Genomic DNA, 20,104 nt, shown 5'->3' with positions numbered 1-20,104 from the left:
GCAGTCTTTTAATACATTTTTGAATAATGTAGGAACTGTGAGGCTGGTGTTGAAAAAAAGGAAGTGCATTTTAATTGAAAATTGATAACTTAAAACATCTGAGCAAAAAGCAAGATCTGTCCAAAAAGCCTTTGTACAAATGGTTCACATACAACAGCCTTGACTTCTATTGTAAGCTGAGTCCTAACTGACATTATGAACATGTGGTAGCTCAAACTAATTGAAAAAACAAACATACTTCATGCTATAGTGAAAAAAGGAATGGTAACCAAGCCAATGCATCGTGTTGTTAAAATCACAATGCAAGATGGTGTAAGGCAATTACCCCTCTCCACGCTGAGAGAGAGCAGCTTTTACTGTGAGTAACTATAATGCTAACCCATTTGCTGAACACATGCTGTTTATTCTGGTTTTGAATTTTTGTAGTATTGCAAGACCTCTTAAAATTTCTAATACAAACTCACAGTCAGAATGTACAAATATATTTTTACTTATAAATTATCTCACTTTAAGTTAATTTAATGGGAAGCTGAGTTTTTCTTTATTTTGGCTTAAGGGAGAGACGCATAATGCAGGAACAGATCCACTTTCACTGCAAAATTCCTCACACTCTGACAGCATCCCAGAGAATGAGAAAACATGTGGAAGAGCCATCCAGAGAAGACAGGGCCAGTCGTGAAGCCATCGCAGGAAGAAGTACTTAACGTGATACAGCCACAACTTCCTCTGAACTCATGTCAGAACCTGGAAGAAACTCAAAAAAGATGGGACGAAGCACAAATCGCCTCAGCATCAAGGTCCTTAGCCACTCAGGAGAAGCAGCGATGGAGGCAGTGAGCATGTGAGAAAAATATGAAGAAAGTGGGATGCTCAATAAAGAGTAATACTTTCATCAGTGATTGGTACACATACACCAGCCCTTGTGTGTGTTTTGGACAAACCTCCCTTAAACTGCACTGGATAACATCTTCTGGCATCTTCAGGTGCCTTAAAAAGTGCTGTGTATATAATGTATATTTATGATTATCTTGTCGTCACATTCTGCACTTTCATCATCTCTGATTTTGCCTTGCAAAATCACTTAAATCTCCTCTAAACAAACATCTCACATCCAGGATTGCTCATCTCATGAATGATGATATAAGAAAAAAACCATATGCCAATCATAAAGTTTTTTAGATAGACTACTCCGTCTTCCTTGATAGCAATAATATAATACAAACCAAATGTAATAGTTACTGCTCTTCTACAGTAAATTTCCCACAATCATTCAGGAAGTTTTTATGAATGATTAACTGCATTAAGAATAAGAACAGATGAAAATAACTACGGTCACTTTTGTCTAATTTTGCAACACAAAAAATGTGTCAGTGGAAGTATCCCTGAGGTGATTTGGCCATTCCTCTGGTTTTAGTGTCCTCTGGTGTTAGTGATCCACTGATCTGGTACTGAAATTAAAATGTAGGGGTCTCGGCTATATAAAGAAACATAAAGAGATGAGGTGGCAGTAAGAACGTAAGTTAGTGAGAGTCACTTCAAAGTCCAAAGGATCCTGTTTGTTATGGGGAAGCTCTCTAGTTGCTGGGGATGCTCTGCAAATATGTGAGGATGTGCTGGATCTTCTCCAATCGTTCTTTGAGGGTGGTCATGGAGAGGACTGAAAGCTGGTACCGAGGGTTGATGGGCAGAACTGCCAGAAGCCACCAGCAGCAGGCTGGACCATTTGGAGTAGCCTAAAGGATGAAATAAAAAAGTAAGGTTTTTTGTGATATTCTTTAGCACAACAAAGACATGAGACTGAGGCAAATTTATAGTACAGCACAGAGAATGCTGTCAGTATCAGCAATCTGGACTTGAGTCTACTGTACTCATTGGCTCAGAACAATAATAACAAATCAATAGTTCCTGTCTACCCATTTCTACTACTTTGATCCTGTTCATATTACAGAAGCTGATTGTTCTGTAACTGTTAAATGACCATTAAAGTAATCCGCACAAGGAATGCACGACTGCATTACACAGCTAAAAAAAAGTTTCTTGCCGTTTGGGCAGTTGAGCCAGTTACAAAACATGCTTAGAAGGATTTGAAGTGAAGCTACATTCCACTGTAAAACTTCTGGCTATTTGCCAAAGAATTTCTATATGCTGCCGTGAGACAGACATGTTTGGAAATTACATAACAGTAAAAAAAAAATCACAGTTGCTGCTATACTAGTGTCTGTGTGCACATGGTATAGTTGGGGATCCTTTTCATGACACTGCTCTGATGCAACCGGGCCAGCAGGATTAGGTATGAAGCACCCATTAAGCTCTTTAGCCTATATTGTCAATAGACTCCGCCCTGAGGTTGTCCTAAGAACAGAGCTGTAATCCTTTGCAGCGCTGTGGGCTGCAAGCTGAAGTCACAGCTGAGTGCACGCAGCGACTGTGTGTATTAAGACCTCTGAAGCAGGTAAATCCGTGGCAATGTGGGTTTCCCCCCAAGGGAAAGTGTGTCAAGAGATGCTCCAGTTTTTGAATGACAATTTTATGTACTGCAGCAATAAGCACTTTACAAACACCTGCATTACTTGGAATAGAACAACCTTAAATTGAGCAGATCTGAAAATAACAACTCGGACCATCACAACACCTGCTAGGCAATGCATACAGAAAAATGATGCTTTTTATAAGCTCCTAAAGTTAAATTATGCAGAAGGCATATCCATCCTGTCATTTCAGCCACCCAGTACATCAGGTGAATTTTTGTGTTATAGTAATAGCTACATGCAATTCAATTAAATGATATATCAGTATTGTGTAATTCAAGATATTAAGCAATGTGAGAAGTTAAGCACGCCTCTAGTAACAGCACGGACAACGTTGTACCTGAATATCATCTTCTCGTTCTGGCATTGGTCCGAAGTGCTGCAGGATCTGGTTGTGGAAGCGAATCTTTAGGTTCTGGAACCAGACTCGGGCCTGCTCATACACCGCATCATGCAGCTCTTGTAGACCGGCTAGTTCATCACTGTCCTCCACCTTAAAGGCAAGAATGAGCAGTTAATACATCTCAACTAAAAAAACATAATTTATAATGACTATGGTTCCTACCCTGCTGTCCTCCAGGTGTTTAATGTCAGCAGTACTGTAACCATCCCTCATTCCCCGGGACAGGACCCGGAAGCGTTTTCCTCCAATGGTGTCAACTACTGACCGTCCGTCTGGGAGGAAATGGACACTCCTGATGATGAGCATGCAGCCATAGTCTGCAAACCTGCAGTGACAGATACACAGTGTGGTTACAACAGGTTTATCCTGTATGATGACATCGAACAGAAATGTAGAGAAAATCTCATGTACACATGTATGACTGTCTGATGCTAAGGATCTTTGTCTATTACTTCATATGAAACCTGACTGTTTGTGCATGCTGGCTTACCCTTTCTGGGGATCACTAATACACATCCCAAATTGCCGCGTGCCTGTGTCCATGCAGCGGCGAATCATGAGGCGATAACGTGGCTCAAAGACATGCAGCGGACAAGGCACAGTGGGGTATGCCATGGTGCACACAAAGATAGGCACGTTCTTTGTCAGGCTACATAGAGAGCAAAGAGAAAAATAATTTAGGTTCGAATAGTTTATGAACACTGGAAGTAAAATTAGAGCATGAAAAGGCTGCTTACTCAGAGAGCTCTCTGGTCTCCTCCACGTGATTTTTAGTTCTCTCTGCATACTCCTGACCAAAATACTGTTTGATCAGCGTGCCCAAGACAATTGTCAGCTCATACTTCCTAAGTGCTAGATACTGGAGAGAGGAGGATATGAGATTATTAAAACCCTTAGAACACTTGTTTAAATTAATTAAAAATTAGAAGTGAGCCAGAGATTTCCAACATACTATGATTGGTACCTTACCTCTTTTAGACTCTCTTTACATAGGGGGCATTGAGGTGTGTGGTCCAAGCAGCGTTCCAGACAGTTTTTACAGAAGGTGTGGCCACACGGTGTTGTCACAGGTTCATAAAACAGTCTGTTTTGATCATATAAATGCAACAATCAGCCACCTGTTTGGTCATGTTTACAACTGCATAAGCACTGCGGCGTGTAGTAAGTCCTTACCTCATGCAGAGAGAACATTCCAAGTCATTAGGGTCCAGCAGGTCTTCAGGAATACTTCTGCAGGTTTTAGCTTTGGCGGTTTTTTGTTTGGAGCCTTTTGCAACACCTAAATTTAACCAGAGGAAAGAACATTTTTTATAGTCTTTAAAACATCTAATATGATTTTTATCAGCACTGTATTATAGTTACAATTTAATATTGGGTTATTCAATCAAAATACAAAACAGTATAATGTAGTACAATCGAAATGGTTTTGCAACTCACCTTGTTTTTTATGCTTGCTACTTCCACTGTCCACAACACAGGGTTCAGTGTCTGACACTGACAGCTTCCTCTTCAGCAGACTCCCCTTGTCCTGGTCTCCTAGTTGAGGAGCAGAGCAAACCCTCTTTAAGCCCTCTTCACTACAGCCAGAGCTGTGCACTCGTAGTGAATGAGCTCGGCTCAGACCAGGCCGCTCTAAACTTTCCCAGCGCTTCTGGATAATGACAAAAGGGTTGGGGTAAGAAGAGGATGGTGGTTTGTATAGTGATGTTGCAACAACTGCACTGAATCTGTCCATTAATAAACATATTAATATTGTAGTAACAACATGTTAGTACCTCTTGATCTTCCACGTGGTGTGCAGAGGCAGCGCGGACCTGTTGCTGTCTTTGGACAGGGCTGTGCGGTTGAGTTTGAGCATCTGCTACAAGGGTTTTACTACGCAAGTGAGGCAATGTGTTCTGTGTCGTTTCCCTCAGGCCAATCTTCACATTCTCATCTGCTGGCGAGAGCAGATCACACAAAATCTGCAACAAGAATTCAGTTTGTCATTGAAGGGAACAGGCATTCATTCAGAAGGGTTGGAAGAACATGAGAACAGCCTTTCTGTGTACATCGAGCTGTTTTACCATAAATATTGTATAAATAAATAAAACTGTCACAATCCTTAGACAGTCCTAAGAGATAATTGATTCTCAAGGGTGAGTAATCTACTGTTCAACAGCCAAGTAGCAAAATATATGCCCTTACTGTATTTACAGTGTGCTGCAAAATTACACACTTTAAGGATTGATAAAAGATTAGTTTCAAATTTGAAAACTGTTTACAAAACACAGACTTTCAAAAAGGACTAATAGCGATTAGCTGATAAATATAAGCTGATTCTGATACAATAATAATGATACTGCTAAAATTGATGCCCTGGACAGAGCTGTGCAGATTTGAGTGTTCAGCCATCAGGATTTTAGGTAGGATATTAATATCACCCTAAACAACACGTCCAATCAATTTTACATACCGTTTCCCCAGTGAAAAACATCATATATTAATAATTATGACATGATTACACCACATTGTTACATTAGCAGCAAGCATGTTAACTGTATTAATTCTGTAGTACTCTCAAACTGTTATTCTAAAACTGTATACAGTACCATATGTTAGTCAACAGAAGGTCACTTATATAACCAACTGATGTGGTCCTTTTATTAAGTGGTACTAACATCATTACAGGCAGAGTCACAGGACGAGAACCCACTAATAACTTATGCAATCATATTTTTGATTTTAAGGTCGGGCTCAGGCTAAAAAACACAAAAAAACAAGCAAAGTTTAAGGCTGAGAAAAAGATAAGGGTAATGCACATTGTACTATGAATCCCACTGAAACACACACTTCTGAAACATAGCATCTCTATTATGTTTCCAATTAAAATGTTTAGTAATTAAACTCTTTTATGCAAGACACCACATTGACCTAGTATAACAGCAGATGCTAGATATATAAAAACTGAACAAATGGCTTGTGCAGATCTTTTGTACCCCATTGAATCAATGCTTTAGGAATTTCTCTTTGGCTTCCAGTGTACTGCTTACTTATGTAAACACTATAATAACTCAGCTTAGCTAACAACCTTCAAGATGACAGCAAAGCCTAATATTTGTTTTTCCACACTTCTACAGCAGACGGATGCAATATATCAGAACTTTTTCTCACCTTCTCCACTTGTCTTTTAGCACAAGGAAAGTCTTCGTCAACAGCCAGACAGTGGAGGAAGACTTGGAGAGACTCGTTGACTTCGCCCATTTCATGCAACACCATAGCTTTTCTAAACAGAGCCTGAAAGAGGGGAGAGACATATTTACTGAGTACACACAAACAAACATTTTTTAAACTACTGTAGCACATAGACAGAATAAATAGTACATTTTATATGTACACCATTGAGTGATCAATCAATATATATGACATGACACAAAAATCACATAACTCTTTCAACAAACATCCAGGCTCCTGCATGTGATGTAAAAGCATTAGTAGTTTTGACCTTAATCACTGCATTCTCAGTTGCAGTCTAGAAAACCTTCATTAAGGTATGATACTCTTTTGTAACATATTTAGATGAGGAGAATCCCTTTTATACAACACTATAAACAGCACAAGGCTGTTATAAATGGACCTTGTAAACAAACAAACCGCATCACTAAATAGAGAGTATTCTGCTCCTTGTGTGTTAAGCTGCCTAGGTCAATGCATGCTATACCAAACAAATAAACATAGCATCTTTAAACTGAGCTTCAGTTTACAGGTCATTAACTTGTAACAACTATAATCCCATGACAGGGCACCACAACAAGGTGACCCCTTGTTTGTACCTTTCAGGGTAAATGTTTTTTCAGTAATGCTTGGCTGACCAATATACTAGAACAGACTGCCTAACAGACTGAACACATACCAGATTACACTGAGTAACCGGCAGCTATGTGAGCATGTGTACAGCGCTTGGCAATGCCACCACCATCCTTGTGACACCAACAAATTGCTTGGCACTGAGTCTGGCATACTCACAGACGAAACATTCATATGTATAAAACATTTGTGCTTTAAATGAAAGCATTATTCCTTGTTGTTCATTAATGTCATACTGTTTTTGTTATGATGTGACAAATTACTGCAGTGTTCTGAAAGTGACCTACTTCAGCAGACAAGCTGGACCTGGAACAAAACTCTATGTCCTCCAAAGCCAGACGGTACTGTTTCAGAGACATGTATGCCTCCGCTCGAGACAGTCGCACCACCGCTGTCGTGTCTGGATCTGCAGGGACCACAAGGAGAAAAAAAAATCTTCAATGTGTAAAAGAAATGGTATTTTTTCATTTAAACAGAAGAAACTGTAAACCATTTTACTGGGCAAGCCTACATTACATTTTCTAGTTGCACAGGTAGGTTGTTTTTACCTCAACAGATCCAAGTCATGTATTGCATAATCACATGAGAACACCCAAATTAACTGTGTCAATGAATTCTCTGCAAGGAAAATATATTGCATAAGCCTAATTGAGCAGCAAGAGTTCAGTGGCTTATATATATCTGTTCACAGGTTGGATAAAGAGCAAAAGCGTTACAGATCCTGACATGCCTTGTCTAAAAACTTTCACATGTGACTAAATTTATCTGAAAAAGACAGCAGGAACACAGCCATATATTTCGTCAGATGATAGCTACGTTTAAATCAAACATTTGGCCCAACAAAAGCTACTTGTTATCAGCAAGTATTCTGTCATGAGATGATCAACTGATGAATTACCAAGCTATGCTGATATGCATTCCATTAAAAGTTCAATTTATTTACATTTCTGCATCAAGTGCACACTATCACTCTCTGTAATGTATTACCTTTCACTGATACACATTAAGGCCCAGCTCATTTTTCTTATAAATGTCAGACAGTAATTCAAAAAGCTGAGTTTGTTTATCATCATTACATCAGTGAGTCATCATCATTCAATATCTAGAAGAAGTCTCTGTCATGTTGTATGGGTTGTCTGCAGCAATGTGGGCCAGCACTGTCAAAAGCAGGTGGTGTGTGTGAATGCCTCACTTCAACAGAGGTGTCAGACTGCAATCCTCCATGTGGAATGACAGTCGTTGAGATGCGGTGGCGATATACCGCATGTGGACCTAAATATTACACTGATTTCATTACCCCACCCGAAGTCAACACTGTAGGAACAACGGAGGCCATGCCTCCACTTGTTAATGTCAAAGTTTTTTATTTAATTATTCCCTCAACAATTTTTATAAGAACTAAAGATAAAAGGAAAGGAATGCAAATAATAATGTAAATGTGATTGACTTTTGAAATGTTTTGATTCATTAATAAAATATTAGAGGATTGTAAGATTGTCCTTAAACCTAATGTTATGTGTCACTGATCATTATTGATTAATTATTTCCATCAGATGTCCAGGCATTTCAAGCGTAGGTCAATTTCTTATTTATGTTAAGCCTTCCACTAGGTGTCCTGATAAAATGCTGCTGGTTAATGTATTATGAGTGAGACAGAGGTCAACAGGGTTCCACGTTGATAGTCCTGAGCAACTTTGACAGACACCTTCAGCACATGACTAGGAAAAGCAGAAATCAAAGAAAGGCGTCTAGTTAATCCAGCATGACTAGATGCAATTTGGGATTTAGTGATCATGAAGTAAAAAAAAAATCTATTCTTGCCTGACAGTGTCATACTCACAACCACCATGCCATTTAAGGTGATGTTGTGCTTTCTAGTTCCAAGAAGACAGGTCATAATTCTTTGATAATATAACAGAAAGCTGGCAGCTGCATTGAGACACATGTTTTGTATGTGTTTGTGTCATTTTTAAAGGTCATAGATAACTTTTGATATTACCTACACTAGTTTTTCTTGCCAATACGATTAATCCTGACAGAAGTAGCTTGGTTTTGTTTGTCATTGCATAACGTTACAAAAGCTTTGCTGCGTGTCTGTGTAGACCACCAGCCTTCCCTGTCCCCTGATTGACCCATAAACACTACGTCCATTACCCTTTATAAGACATTTATGAAACCGTGACTCGTAACAGCCATAACAATTACAAAATGCAAACACCCTCCCTTTTTTGATAAGTTACAAAACCTGCTCCAGTGTGTCACGACCTGCCTTATGCAACTTGCACACAGCGCGCATGCTCAGTTTGTGAAATTTCGTAAGCAGGGCCTACAGCCAATGGGAGGAGACTGATACCAGAACTACACATGGTGTAATGATGCCGGGTTTTAAAAATGTTGGTCAGTAGAACTAACTCATATTACCCCTTCTGAATATCCTGATAATAAACACCATCACAGTGTCATGTTCTGGTGTCATTTTAAACGCACTGCGGTGCCAATAACACGCCACGTTGTTGTTATGCTCACTGAGCGTGCGCAGTAAACAAACACACCTCTTTTGACAACATGGATGCTAAGGCTGTGATAATAACACTCACCTGACTCTATGACAGTAGTTGCTAATGACACGGCCTCTTGGTAGCTGTTTCCCTTGCACAACGCGTCCACTTCGCTTAATGTTTTTGACTTTTTTACCTCTTCTGGGAACCATTTTTCTAAAAGTCCGCAAAAAATGACATTAGCTTTCGACTCGGCCCTCGCAGGTTCACTACACAGCTTACATTTAGAGAGCAGCCGTCGTTGTAAACACCTCTTACAATACGAATGTCCACAGACTAAGGTCACAGGTTCGCCTAAAAAGCTATGACAGTTGGGACAGTCAAACACGTCGTCCTCAGAGCTGGACCCTGTGTCCCTGCTGTGGCCTGTCAGCTCGCCCGGCCCAGCCGCTTTCCGCTTAAAGTTGCGCAGGATACACTCCACAAAAGTACTTAATTGCTCGGGTCGTACGGGGCCATAGCGCATAGCCACCGAGAACCAGTCAATGGCTTCTTTGAGGCAGTCTTCAGATGCTAAAGCGTTAGCTTTCTGAAGTAAAAGTTGATGATGGTCGTGATCCTCTTCCTCCTCGGAGACGTTGTCCCAGTCAGCGCCTATGAAGAAGGCGCTTCTCTCCTCCGCCGCGTCCGCCACTTGTGGTTTGAGCGACATGTTAACATCAGAGGAAACAAAATGTTATTTTCTGCTATGCATTTCTACGGTCCCTGACAGTGTAGTGAACAGACTTCTCCATAGATACTCATTTGTTACATAAAAATGTGCGGTCACGTGATCAGCCGAGTCGTGCCGTGATTGGTCGGGAAGGCTCAGTTACAAAACCTGAGCTGGAAAGTTTCATAACTGAGAAAGAGGCGCAGTTGAGCGACCCGGCCAGATTTCAGCGCCCTTATTTAAACTTTTCCTACACTTACGTTCGACCACGATTTAATTTCTTAATAGAAACACTTAAAACGTTTAAATGTTAAAACGTTGAATATGTATTTAATGTCACATTTCTAATGCTTCTTTCCTGCTTTTGTCCATTAACACTGTTTACATGTGAACACTTGGATTGATGTGAAAATCTGTGCTTGATATTAAAGGGCTCAGGCCTTTCTGTTTTATTTATTGTCTTCCCGAGAACAGATAAATAAGTTCAGAATACTTTGGCACAAGAGCCGCTCTCTGCAGATCTGCTGTCACAACATGTTGTTCTGTCACCTCCTATACTGTCATCTCCTGGAGACTATACTTAGTAACGTGTCAGATAAAACATAAACTGAACTTCCAAAAACGCAGCGGTGTCAGAGGCTGAGGCCATGAATCCATGTCTTCTTTTATTTATAACAGAGCATTAAGCAAAAAAAATGATTTACTGAAAATAATAGAAGCATAAATAAGGATAACGCCACAGTGTGGTTCATAAGAATGCACATTCTATTTTTGAAAGTGTTATGATTGTGTGAGGGGGAAAAGCCTGAAACGTGTTATCTAACTGCAACACATTAGGGACAGTCTTGCTGCGACGTTTCAGTGAGCAAAGCACAAAAATGAATCGTGCAACATACACGATTCTGCTGCGATATATCTGACATCCTATATGATTTAATCATGCATCAAGCATGGATGACAGGAGACACTCAGTGCATCATGGCATCAGACACGACGTTATTACTGCATGTAGTGTTGTAACAGTTTGGATAAACTTTGGACAGACTTTGCATAACATAGCCGAGTGGCGGAGAAGGTTGGCGCAATTGTGCATTGTACAGGGACACTGACCTCAAGTGGTCAAAGTGTGAAATTACTCATGTGGACACAATTTATTAGCGTGATCACTGGCAACCTGCTCAGCAGGCTGGATCTTTTTCTGGCTGTATCTGCGTCAGCAGCTCGCAGCAAGTATTCCACAGCAATGTGTCCAGTAACTATCAATCTAGTTTAAAGGAAAGCTACCAGTGGCCCCTCTTACTCTCTTGTCCATTAGTCATCTCTGTGGCCACTTGAAAGACCTTCATTTAGATTTATATCTGTGGATGCTCTCATTCATCCAGGTCATAGTCATTTCCAAAAGTTTAAATCGAGGCAACTGGACTCAAGGATTGTTTTTTGAAGACGTTTCACCACTCCCCCAAGTCTTCTTCAGTTCTGCCAACCTAGATTGTTTTTTAACTAAAATGTGTTTTTAATTTTTTAGAAGAGGTAAAGACAAAAGGTTAATGATGACATGTGTGCATAAGGTGAAATAAGGAATAAAGGCGCAGATAGTGTGTGCATACATCCACCAGGGGGCAGTGTTGACCTATGTTAGACATGTTCTAACATAGTTATTAAACTTGTGACCTGCAGCCAGTTCATATTTAGTGACACCTGGCGTTAGGCTTCAGACATTTAAAGACAGATAGTGAGTGGGTTTCAGGTCTTTACCTCATGTACCGCACAAGGCTGGATCAGAAAGTAAAACATCATAGACAGATGTCAGTTTAGACAATTTACACCAGGCACTACTGTAATCATACCATACATTACTTTTGGCTCACTGTGATGTTTGTGTTTTTATTAACACATTTAGAAAAGAGCATTACTTGAAACTTTGAAAACAAACAAACAAACAAAAAAACAAATCACAAAATCTGTCAACAGCCTCTCTTCCAGTGTGTTTGGGGCTTCTGAGAAGCATTTAGGAATGAGGACGAGTTCCACTGTAGGAACATCGTGAAGCACTTTTCCATGTTGACTTAAAATATGGCCTTATCACAGCAACATACCATTTGTGTTGCCACAACAGCAGTACAAGTGATCCATCAGAACGTTCCAGTACACATAGAGGTATGTGACCTACAGTTCATCTCCGATATTTGGCATGTCTGTGGGATTTTCTATTAACTGATCATGTCCGTGTGAATGCTTAAAGAAAAACTTCCACTACACTCTGGAATAATCTGTAACAAGCAGATTAGCTTGTGTCTGTTTGTAGGTATGGGACTATATATATATATATATATATATGTGTGAAACATATTACTAATGTTTCACACTGTTCTTGACAAACTGAAGAACACACACACACACACACAGTCACACACTGAGGAATGCACACGTACATATTCATTTATCAATGTGGGAAACCTTCTGTGTTTGATTCTCAAACAGCGGAGCAGGAATGCAGCTGTGGTGCTGACTCTCTTGGTCAGCGTTATCTAGCTCTGCATAATCTCACAGAGGTGTTTGGGTTCTCAAGAAATGCAAAAAAAACAAAACCCACAAGCACAAGTACATGCAAAAAACATACCAGCATTTGAAGTGCGTGGGACTCATGGCATGGTATGCAAAGACCAATCTGTTGAATGGACATGACTAATAAAGGTGAGTGTGCCTCTTTGGCAGCTCTGTTTTGTGTTGCACTCAGGAGTTCATGAAGTGTTCATGCCAGCATAAAGACATTGACTTGACTGTGGGCTTTCACAGTCAAGTCAACACTTGTTTCTGCTGTCACACTGTACACACACACACTGCATGGAAAATACTAGATCTGTGGAAACACACACACCAATTCTAAAGATCATAACAAATCACGTGTTTGGATCAGAGCAAAAAACAAGAACAGCCCATGGCAAAGACATTTCCCCAGTACTTTTAATCTGCTGAGCAATTTAAAAACATAAAGGGGTACAATACACCCCCCACCGCACTTGGACCCCTGTGCACCCCACCTCTACTTTGCCGCATGACTGCCCTCCTCCTTGTTTAGTCTGCCTCTTCTAGAACAGGCCAACTGCAGCACAACAGCTGCCATTGTCTTCTGCTATATGAAACTGTTATGTAAGGAATAAGACAAGCGGTGAGCTCACCATCTACTCAGCCTCTCCGGTCCAATCATGGAATTACTGTACTGGAATGACGGCAGAGTAGATGTGGCGAGGAGAGGAGGTGAGGAAATCAGAGTTGGTCTGACGAGGTTACTTGGAACAGATTGTAGTGTAAACAAGTGATTGCAGGGATTATGAAGGAGTTCAAGCAGAACAAAGGCAGACATTTTTGTTGATGTAAAACAGCGGATACCATTGCATTATTACATAAGACAAACACACATGATTTTTTAATACATTTAATAGTGCACTTTGATTAACCTGTACAGAAATAATATTAATAAAAAAGATAAAACATTTAATTTCTGTAACACAAAGCTTAACATGTACAATAAAATAAAATAGAATGGTATGATACAAAACAAACATATATCTGAGGTATAAATATATTTGCTTTAAATTAACTGTCATTGTCATGCGTTATTATTTGGCAGGGACACAGTTAACACATTTATGATACGAACAATTTGCTTAGTGAATTAATCATACAACTGAACACCCTCAGATAGAAGCGTGAGTGAATGAGAGAAGTGTTACAGGGACCCATATCTTCTTCTTGTTTTTTTTTTTAAAACACTGACAGGACAGTACAGAGAAAGAAGCTTACGCAAAAGATATTTTTCCTTCCTTTAAAACCACACATTCAATCTGCCCTCTTCTTTACAGTAAAACCTGTAAAATCTCCACCTTTATAAAAGGACCATTTTTTTCCCCATGTGTTTTCTTCTCTTATAGGACCAGTTGGAGGTTTCTGCTGAAACTCAGAGCAGTGCACTGTTTTTCTCATGTACATCAAAAGCAAATTTAAATAGTATACAAGTTTGTGTCAGGTCTTTCAACACTCATTCAAAACTGTGAATTGTGCTGTGCTCTAAACAAAACACCCTCTTTTAATAATGAGGGAAAGCTTAATTCTAACCATTTCCTTCCTTTTAATTTGGTCCATGAAATCTGTTGGTCGCCATGAAATTAAATTGGATATTTGACATGTGTAGCACTATATATATATATAAATGTGTGTCACTTTCACAGCAGCAATTACAAAAACATAGTTCTGTCAGTCTTCTTAATCAGATTTCCGAGTTATTTCCTGAAAAAGAAAACAAAACTGTACATGACTCATTATGCCCTCAGGATGTAAGTATGTAAGTTTACTATCACTCTTTTTTTATTTGTATGTCTCTCCTTCTACCTGCATCTGTCCTATACACCATAAACAAACATGATTTTGGAGCTCTGTGTGAGGCTCCAGCTTCTAGCCGCCACTATTTTTGCAGTCTTGGTTAATCCAAATACGGGTACAGAATTGAGATGATTATTATTCAGATTTAAGCCCTAATGGAATTTAAATGGATGAGTTATGTTTAAATTTTACATGCAACAGGACCTGGTTGATTACTAGCTGTTGAAATGAGTTTTTTTGGGGGGATTGACTAGTTTAGACTGCCTCAACAGGCAATTTGTGGAATTGCATTTTTGTGTCGTTCCTTAATGTTGAGGAGGAGGTTGCTGCTTGGTCATTTTTCTATCAGGAGAACTGATGGAGGGGGGTGTGACCTCCCTGTTTACGTTTAAAGTTTAGTCAGTCAGCTATTGTCCCTGAAGGATTCATTTTTGGCACTATGCTGTGTTATTAGTATTTTACACCCCTGATAAGTTGAGGCCCTTTCTTCAACCTGATACTTTCTTCTTTGGTGAGCCGGCCACCACTGCCTCACTACATCCCATCTATTATCTCCACTCAGCTAGCGTATTAACAGCACATTCACTTTCTTCACCCATGGATCCATCAATCATTTTACCATGATAATAATAATAATAACAATAATAATAATGTCTACTATTCCTCCTGTGCTTTGCTGTAACAGAACATCAGACACCGACTGTAACTGTGTGAACTGAATAGTATATGCACACATTATTTTGCAGTATGACAAATATAACCATTTGTTGCTTTACACGCACACACACACACACACACACACACACACACACACACACACACACACACACACACTGAATCCCCCATGCTTCTCAGAAGCAATACCCCCCTTTGGATAAACCATAGATCCTTTATCAACAACATCATGTCCTCTGGTCCAGATAAATGTTTGTGTGACACAAGTCCTCATAGCAGCACACAGAACCGTTTGATATATAGCAACAAATGTCCTTCAATCCAGGATCCAGGGTTTTTAATAGGGTAAAGAGGCTCAGACCCCATCTTCCTTTCATTCCAATAAACTGTCCAAACCGCACATCACATTATTATTTGTCCATTGGCACGGTGAATGAGTCTCGTATCCGTGCCACCTCAGCAGCGCACAAGTGTCCATACAGTTTATTGTACCACTCTGGGAAACGACCCCTGGATGAGAAGAAAGAGACATGTTGGTTAGCCTGCTGGCTTGTTGTAAATCCAAAATTCTGCGTTTGGTCCTAGTGAATAATGCTCTTACCTGCAGTCGATTCTGGAGATGTGTGTGAGTCTGGATTTGTTGTTTCCGCAGGACTCAATAAAGTATCGTGAAGAGAGGACATTTGCTCGAACACCCACCACCGGTGCTCCTTCATGGTCCACAGACATAGACACTAGTGCACACGCTCCCTTTGGCAGGTCAGTTAGCCATGTCCTGGAGGAAAGTACACACAGAGTTTAGATTGAGATTAGAACATAGAGTTGTATTTGTTTTTAACAACACAACAAAAAGGATAGCAGTTGTCTACCTGAGCACCAAATGGTCTCTAGTAGGATGTGGAGCCATGGTGTTCCTGACATACTGGTAGACCTCTGTTCTCTCATCAAGGGTCTCCACTACTCTGCTCTCAAGGAGATCCTCATCCCAGTGTCCCTGCTCTCGTAAGACCCGCGTTAACACCTCTTCAGGAGTTGCAGGAACCTCCACGGTCACTTTCCACAGCCGCAGTGGAAAACCATCATGGACCTAGAGAAACAGAGGGAAAGAACTTTTCAGTTACTGTTATTCTGGGAATAATAAGATAACATAACATAATACTTTCCTAAAGTAGGCAGCCTGTCAAAGCAGTAACTCTGAATTTTCAAGTGTCTCATACAAGATATCAGTCAGATTATACATTTTATACAAATTAGATGTGGTAATCCAGCCACTGAACAACAGTCAGACTGTGTTTCAAAACCTCCCATTGCCCTTTAGCCAAGTCAGCTGCTTCACTCTGCCATCAGATGATAAAGAACACACACACACACTCGATGCCTTGTGACTTCCAAACTGGAGAAAAGATAACCTCATCCAGGCCCCTTGCACACTAGACACAGGAAATGTAGGCCTGGGATAGTGAGGGTGTGTGTGTGTGTCTCCATGTCAAACTGATGTCATTCTGGGATAGAGTCCAGTACTGGGATGGGAATGAGAATCCAAGGGCCAGGCCACTTTCACACGGATGTGTTTCTATACAGGAAACCGTAAATGCTGGTTTTCCACTCAGTATTTACAGAAGCAGGAGAGAGGCACGGCGAAAGAGAAATGAGGGAAGACAGGAAACAGAGATGGTGTGTGTGTCTGTGTGTGTGTGTGAACTTCATGAATTGTGGTTTGTTTATGCACTAAAGACAGGCTGATTGATGATGTGCTTCCCCCCCTCTCCAGTTCTGTCTCTTCTGCCACAAACAAATACACTGAAAGCAGCTGCACAGAGCAAACAGATGATGTGTGTATAATTTAAAAAAAAAGTGGGCCTACCTTCCTACAAGCCAGCTCTGCATGCTCGGGTGTGGAGCAGCTGTCATAACCTTTGAACTTGTCTTTGGCCTCTTTGAGGAGGCTGTCCAGGCTGTCCTGTAGGTAGGTCCTGTAGCCTCCCTGCCCGGCCTCTTCATCCGTAAGCTCCCCCAGGCGTTGTGGCAACAGAGCCTGCTCCATGTAGGAGTTCCTGCAGCGGTTCATTTCTTCAGGGATCTGAAGGAGAAGGAGATATCAGCGCATTCATTTACAGGGTAAACATGTTGTTGGTGGTGTTGGAATGTCTGGCTTTTTGTTATTTCTGTAAATTTCATGTGCATATTCTGTCTCACGTCAAAGATATGTTCAATTATCTCCTATTAGATCAATCCCCTTATTGTAACTAATGGGAAACTGTATTAAGTGCAACCTGGATGCAAAGACATCTGGTTCTCATCTTCATGTTTGCCTGGTGCATTCTCATTTTTTATGTTCTTTTATATGTCATAGCTGTTTTTACGGGTTTAATTAAATCCTAACAATATTATTGTCCTATTAGATAACAAAGGGCTGCTTCAAATGAAAATCAATTATTTCATAAGGCATCTTCCTTTTATAAACCTCCAAATTCAATTTAAGAAAATAATTGAGATGGTAATTGAATTTTTATGCGATGCGACCATGACAGGAAGCCAGGAAGCTCCCCCACAATCTAATTAAACTTTGAATGATTGTAATAACCCACACAGTGTGGCCTTTTAATTTTTAAAGTAGGAGGTCAGAGAGGATGGCATCTTCCTGCTGAATGGTGTTTTAATTGGATGTATAATGCTTTAGTTTCCTGTTTATCCAGTCAAGCACTCTCCTTGTGGGAATTCATGGATTTGTGGCATTTTTTAAAGCTGTAGTTTAAAAGAAATCAGAACAGAAGGCCGGTCCACACATTTCCTTTACATAATCATAACACAGATGAATTGGATCAACTAGTTACATAACCGGTACATCATCTGCCTATGTGGCAGTGACATGGTGTAGTGAGCAGAAGGAGCCTTGTATTCTGTCATCAAACCGAATTATAATCAAGTTACTAACTAACTAAAAATGTGGAGTTCATTGTACTTCAGTATTTTTAAACCACTGACCCTGAAGAGTTTCCTGCACTCCTGGATCATGTGTGCCAGGCCATGAGTGGCAGCCAGGTTCTCGTTCAGGTCCCTCTGGTCCGGCTTTCCGAGCGTCTGCTTCCGATTCATCACCCTTTGTCCATAGCAGAGGAAGAAAACAAGCACAATTAATAACAGCATCCATCAGTGTGAAAGAAGTCGAGCTGTATACAGCTGGTGAACTCTCACCTATATGTGCCAACTATGGGACAAAAATGTGTTCTTAATTAGGTGAAAATGTTTATGTAACCTTTGTATTTCCTCTGTCTCTCTCCCTTCCCTTCCCTTCTCTGTCCTCCCTCTACAGCATCCTTCTTTTGTTTCTTTAGAGTGACCGTTTCCTGTTTTTAAAGTTTACAGTATGCTGCATATTATGTAAGCTGCCACAACAGTAACTGTGTCACTTAAATGCAAAGATACTCCACATTTGACACTCCGTCAGAAACACACACATACACACACACACCTTGGTGAGGAACTCTCCTTCCGGCGCAGAGTGTTGAGGTGGAAGAGGGATGGGGCCAGACAAACAGCCAGGTTGGTGGGAGTCATTTGGTTCTCGGACACGCTGGCGGTCACATCGCTCAATAGGCACAGCAGCATTTGCAGTGCCTCTCGGTTCTCATCCGGCAGCAGCAGCACGGCGGCACGAGCGGCCTGGAGTCGGAGCTCTTTAGGCATGTCTGAAGAAGAAGATGGAATTTGTCATTGATCTTTTCTTTAATACTAACAACTGCTGTCATTCTACTCTGTAATCTGTGAATTGATTCAGGAAGGGGACTTTGTGGGTCTTCATTCACCTGCCAAGAGTGAGCTATGATGGAATCTGTGTTGACCTAAGTGCGTTATATAAGCCTGTATGTATGTGTGTGCTTCATGGCTCATACTTCATGCACAGTAGTGACTTTGTTCAACTTATATAAACAGCTTCTAATGCGGTGTGAACCCAGCTGGAGAGGGTGTCAGATTTGACACTGAGGAGGAGCAAATACCATAACAGTGTGAATTCAAAGCATCACCTCATTCTAAAGGTTTCCACATCACACATCATGTGTACAAATGCAACATTTGAATGCACTGTATTCTTACACTGATAGATCTGGAGAAAGGTCTCAGACAGTTTGCTTGTGAGCAGGGGTTCTGGCAAATCCCTAAAGTACTGCTTCAACATGTCCGCGACGTCATAAGCCGACTGGCCCTCATAGTTGACTCCTCCCCCGTCTGCGCCACTCGCCTCATTCATCTGACGGAGAGCTTGGATACGAGATTTAACTCCAGACTTTCTGAAAAGACCCACCTGGACAGAGAAGCAAAGAGAGAGAAAGAGAGAGTTACATCATGCGCACACACAGAAACTTGAATTAAAGTTGGCTTTGAACTATAATTCTCTTATTAGTCTCACCAGTACCGTGTGTGATCTTAATAATAAAGCGTAACAAAATAAAGCGCCAGTCTTTGAAAAATAATATTCTTGCCTTATCCACAAATCCACAGCTTACAGTCAATAGGGTTACATCACAATAGATCCCATTGGATGTATTTACAAGACGCTCCCATGACACTCGGTAGGCATTCCTGTACTACACTGAAAGCTGTGTGGGACCTCATCAGTGGCCTTTTAAGGCTGTATGAAATGGCAATGTTGGGGAGGAGAGGAGAAAAAGGCAGCTGGCTTGTCCAGTCAGAATATTTTCCATTAGCTTTCAACACTTTGAAACAGTGGCGCCTTGTCCTGCTTTGAAAAGAAGGCTGTCATTCTATTTTCTGTTGTGTTGATAGCATTTTTTTCCCTTCTTATTCCACCTTTCTCTCCTCTATGAATGCACACACGTACACACTTTCAAACTGTATTCTGGATTATAGAGTCATGGGTAACTTGACAGCTGGATACTTTGACTCTCCCCAGGCCTCCAAGCGTCAGCCCATGTGTTACAGGGGGGATGAAGAAAAGGGGGAAGAAACACAGAAACTGTTCTATCTTATATAACATTGAGTAAATAAATAGTTGATTGATTGCAGATGTCTTAAATCTGTGATGTTACGCAACTGAGTTTAT

At 40.6% G+C, this 20,104-nt stretch overlaps 2 protein-coding genes across 2 annotated transcripts in view; both read right to left on the bottom strand.

The window, feature by feature from the left end:
• Positions 1-49: 49 nt before the first annotated feature.
• lonrf1 (LON peptidase N-terminal domain and ring finger 1) lies at positions 50-10,134 on the bottom strand. The gene is made up of 12 exons (XM_028409370.1): positions 9,375-10,134; positions 7,065-7,183; positions 6,085-6,207; positions 4,707-4,895; positions 4,369-4,582; positions 4,105-4,210; positions 3,901-4,015; positions 3,669-3,790; positions 3,422-3,580; positions 3,094-3,256; positions 2,869-3,021; positions 50-1,733 (listed from the first exon to the last, which is right to left on the bottom strand). Exons 1-12 carry the CDS (start codon positions 9,985-9,987, stop codon positions 1,575-1,577), a joined length of 2,235 nt encoding a protein of 744 aa, XP_028265171.1. The 5' UTR covers positions 9,988-10,134; the 3' UTR covers positions 50-1,574.
• A 3,621-nt stretch (positions 10,135-13,755) lies between these two features.
• dlc1 (DLC1 Rho GTPase activating protein) overlaps positions 13,756-20,104 on the bottom strand; it is a 66,397-nt gene continuing 60,048 nt past the window's right edge. The window contains exons 12-18 of the mRNA XM_028398721.1: positions 19,138-19,345; positions 18,515-18,731; positions 18,028-18,142; positions 16,907-17,122; positions 15,912-16,129; positions 15,644-15,817; positions 13,756-15,552 (exon numbers count right to left, since the gene is read on the bottom strand). Of these exons, the coding sequence (XP_028254522.1) occupies positions 15,453-15,552; positions 15,644-15,817; positions 15,912-16,129; positions 16,907-17,122; positions 18,028-18,142; positions 18,515-18,731; positions 19,138-19,345 (1,248 nt within the window). The 3' untranslated portion in view covers positions 13,756-15,452. The remainder of the gene's footprint in view (positions 15,553-15,643; positions 15,818-15,911; positions 16,130-16,906; positions 17,123-18,027; positions 18,143-18,514; positions 18,732-19,137; positions 19,346-20,104) is intronic.

Source organism: Parambassis ranga, chromosome 1 (genome assembly GCF_900634625.1).
Source record: "Parambassis ranga chromosome 1, fParRan2.1, whole genome shotgun sequence".
Classification (NCBI taxonomy): domain Eukaryota; kingdom Metazoa; phylum Chordata; class Actinopteri; family Ambassidae; genus Parambassis; species Parambassis ranga.
This window is presented reverse-complemented; position numbering and strand designations above follow the sequence as displayed.

Bases quoted from the DNA above. Each gene is read 5' to 3' on its own strand.
- lonrf1 (XM_028409370.1), bottom strand. From the start codon at position 9,987: ATGTCGCTCAAACCACAAGTGGCGGACGCGGCGGAGGAGAGAAGCGCC. The intron at 6,208-7,064 runs GTAGGTCACTTT...CCCCTCTTTCAG, and splicing joins GGTCCAGCTTGTCTGCTGAA to GCTCTGTTTAGAAAAGCTAT. The intron at 4,211-4,368 runs GTGAGTTGCAAA...GGTTAAATTTAG, and splicing joins TAGCAAGCATAAAAAACAAG to GTGTTGCAAAAGGCTCCAAA.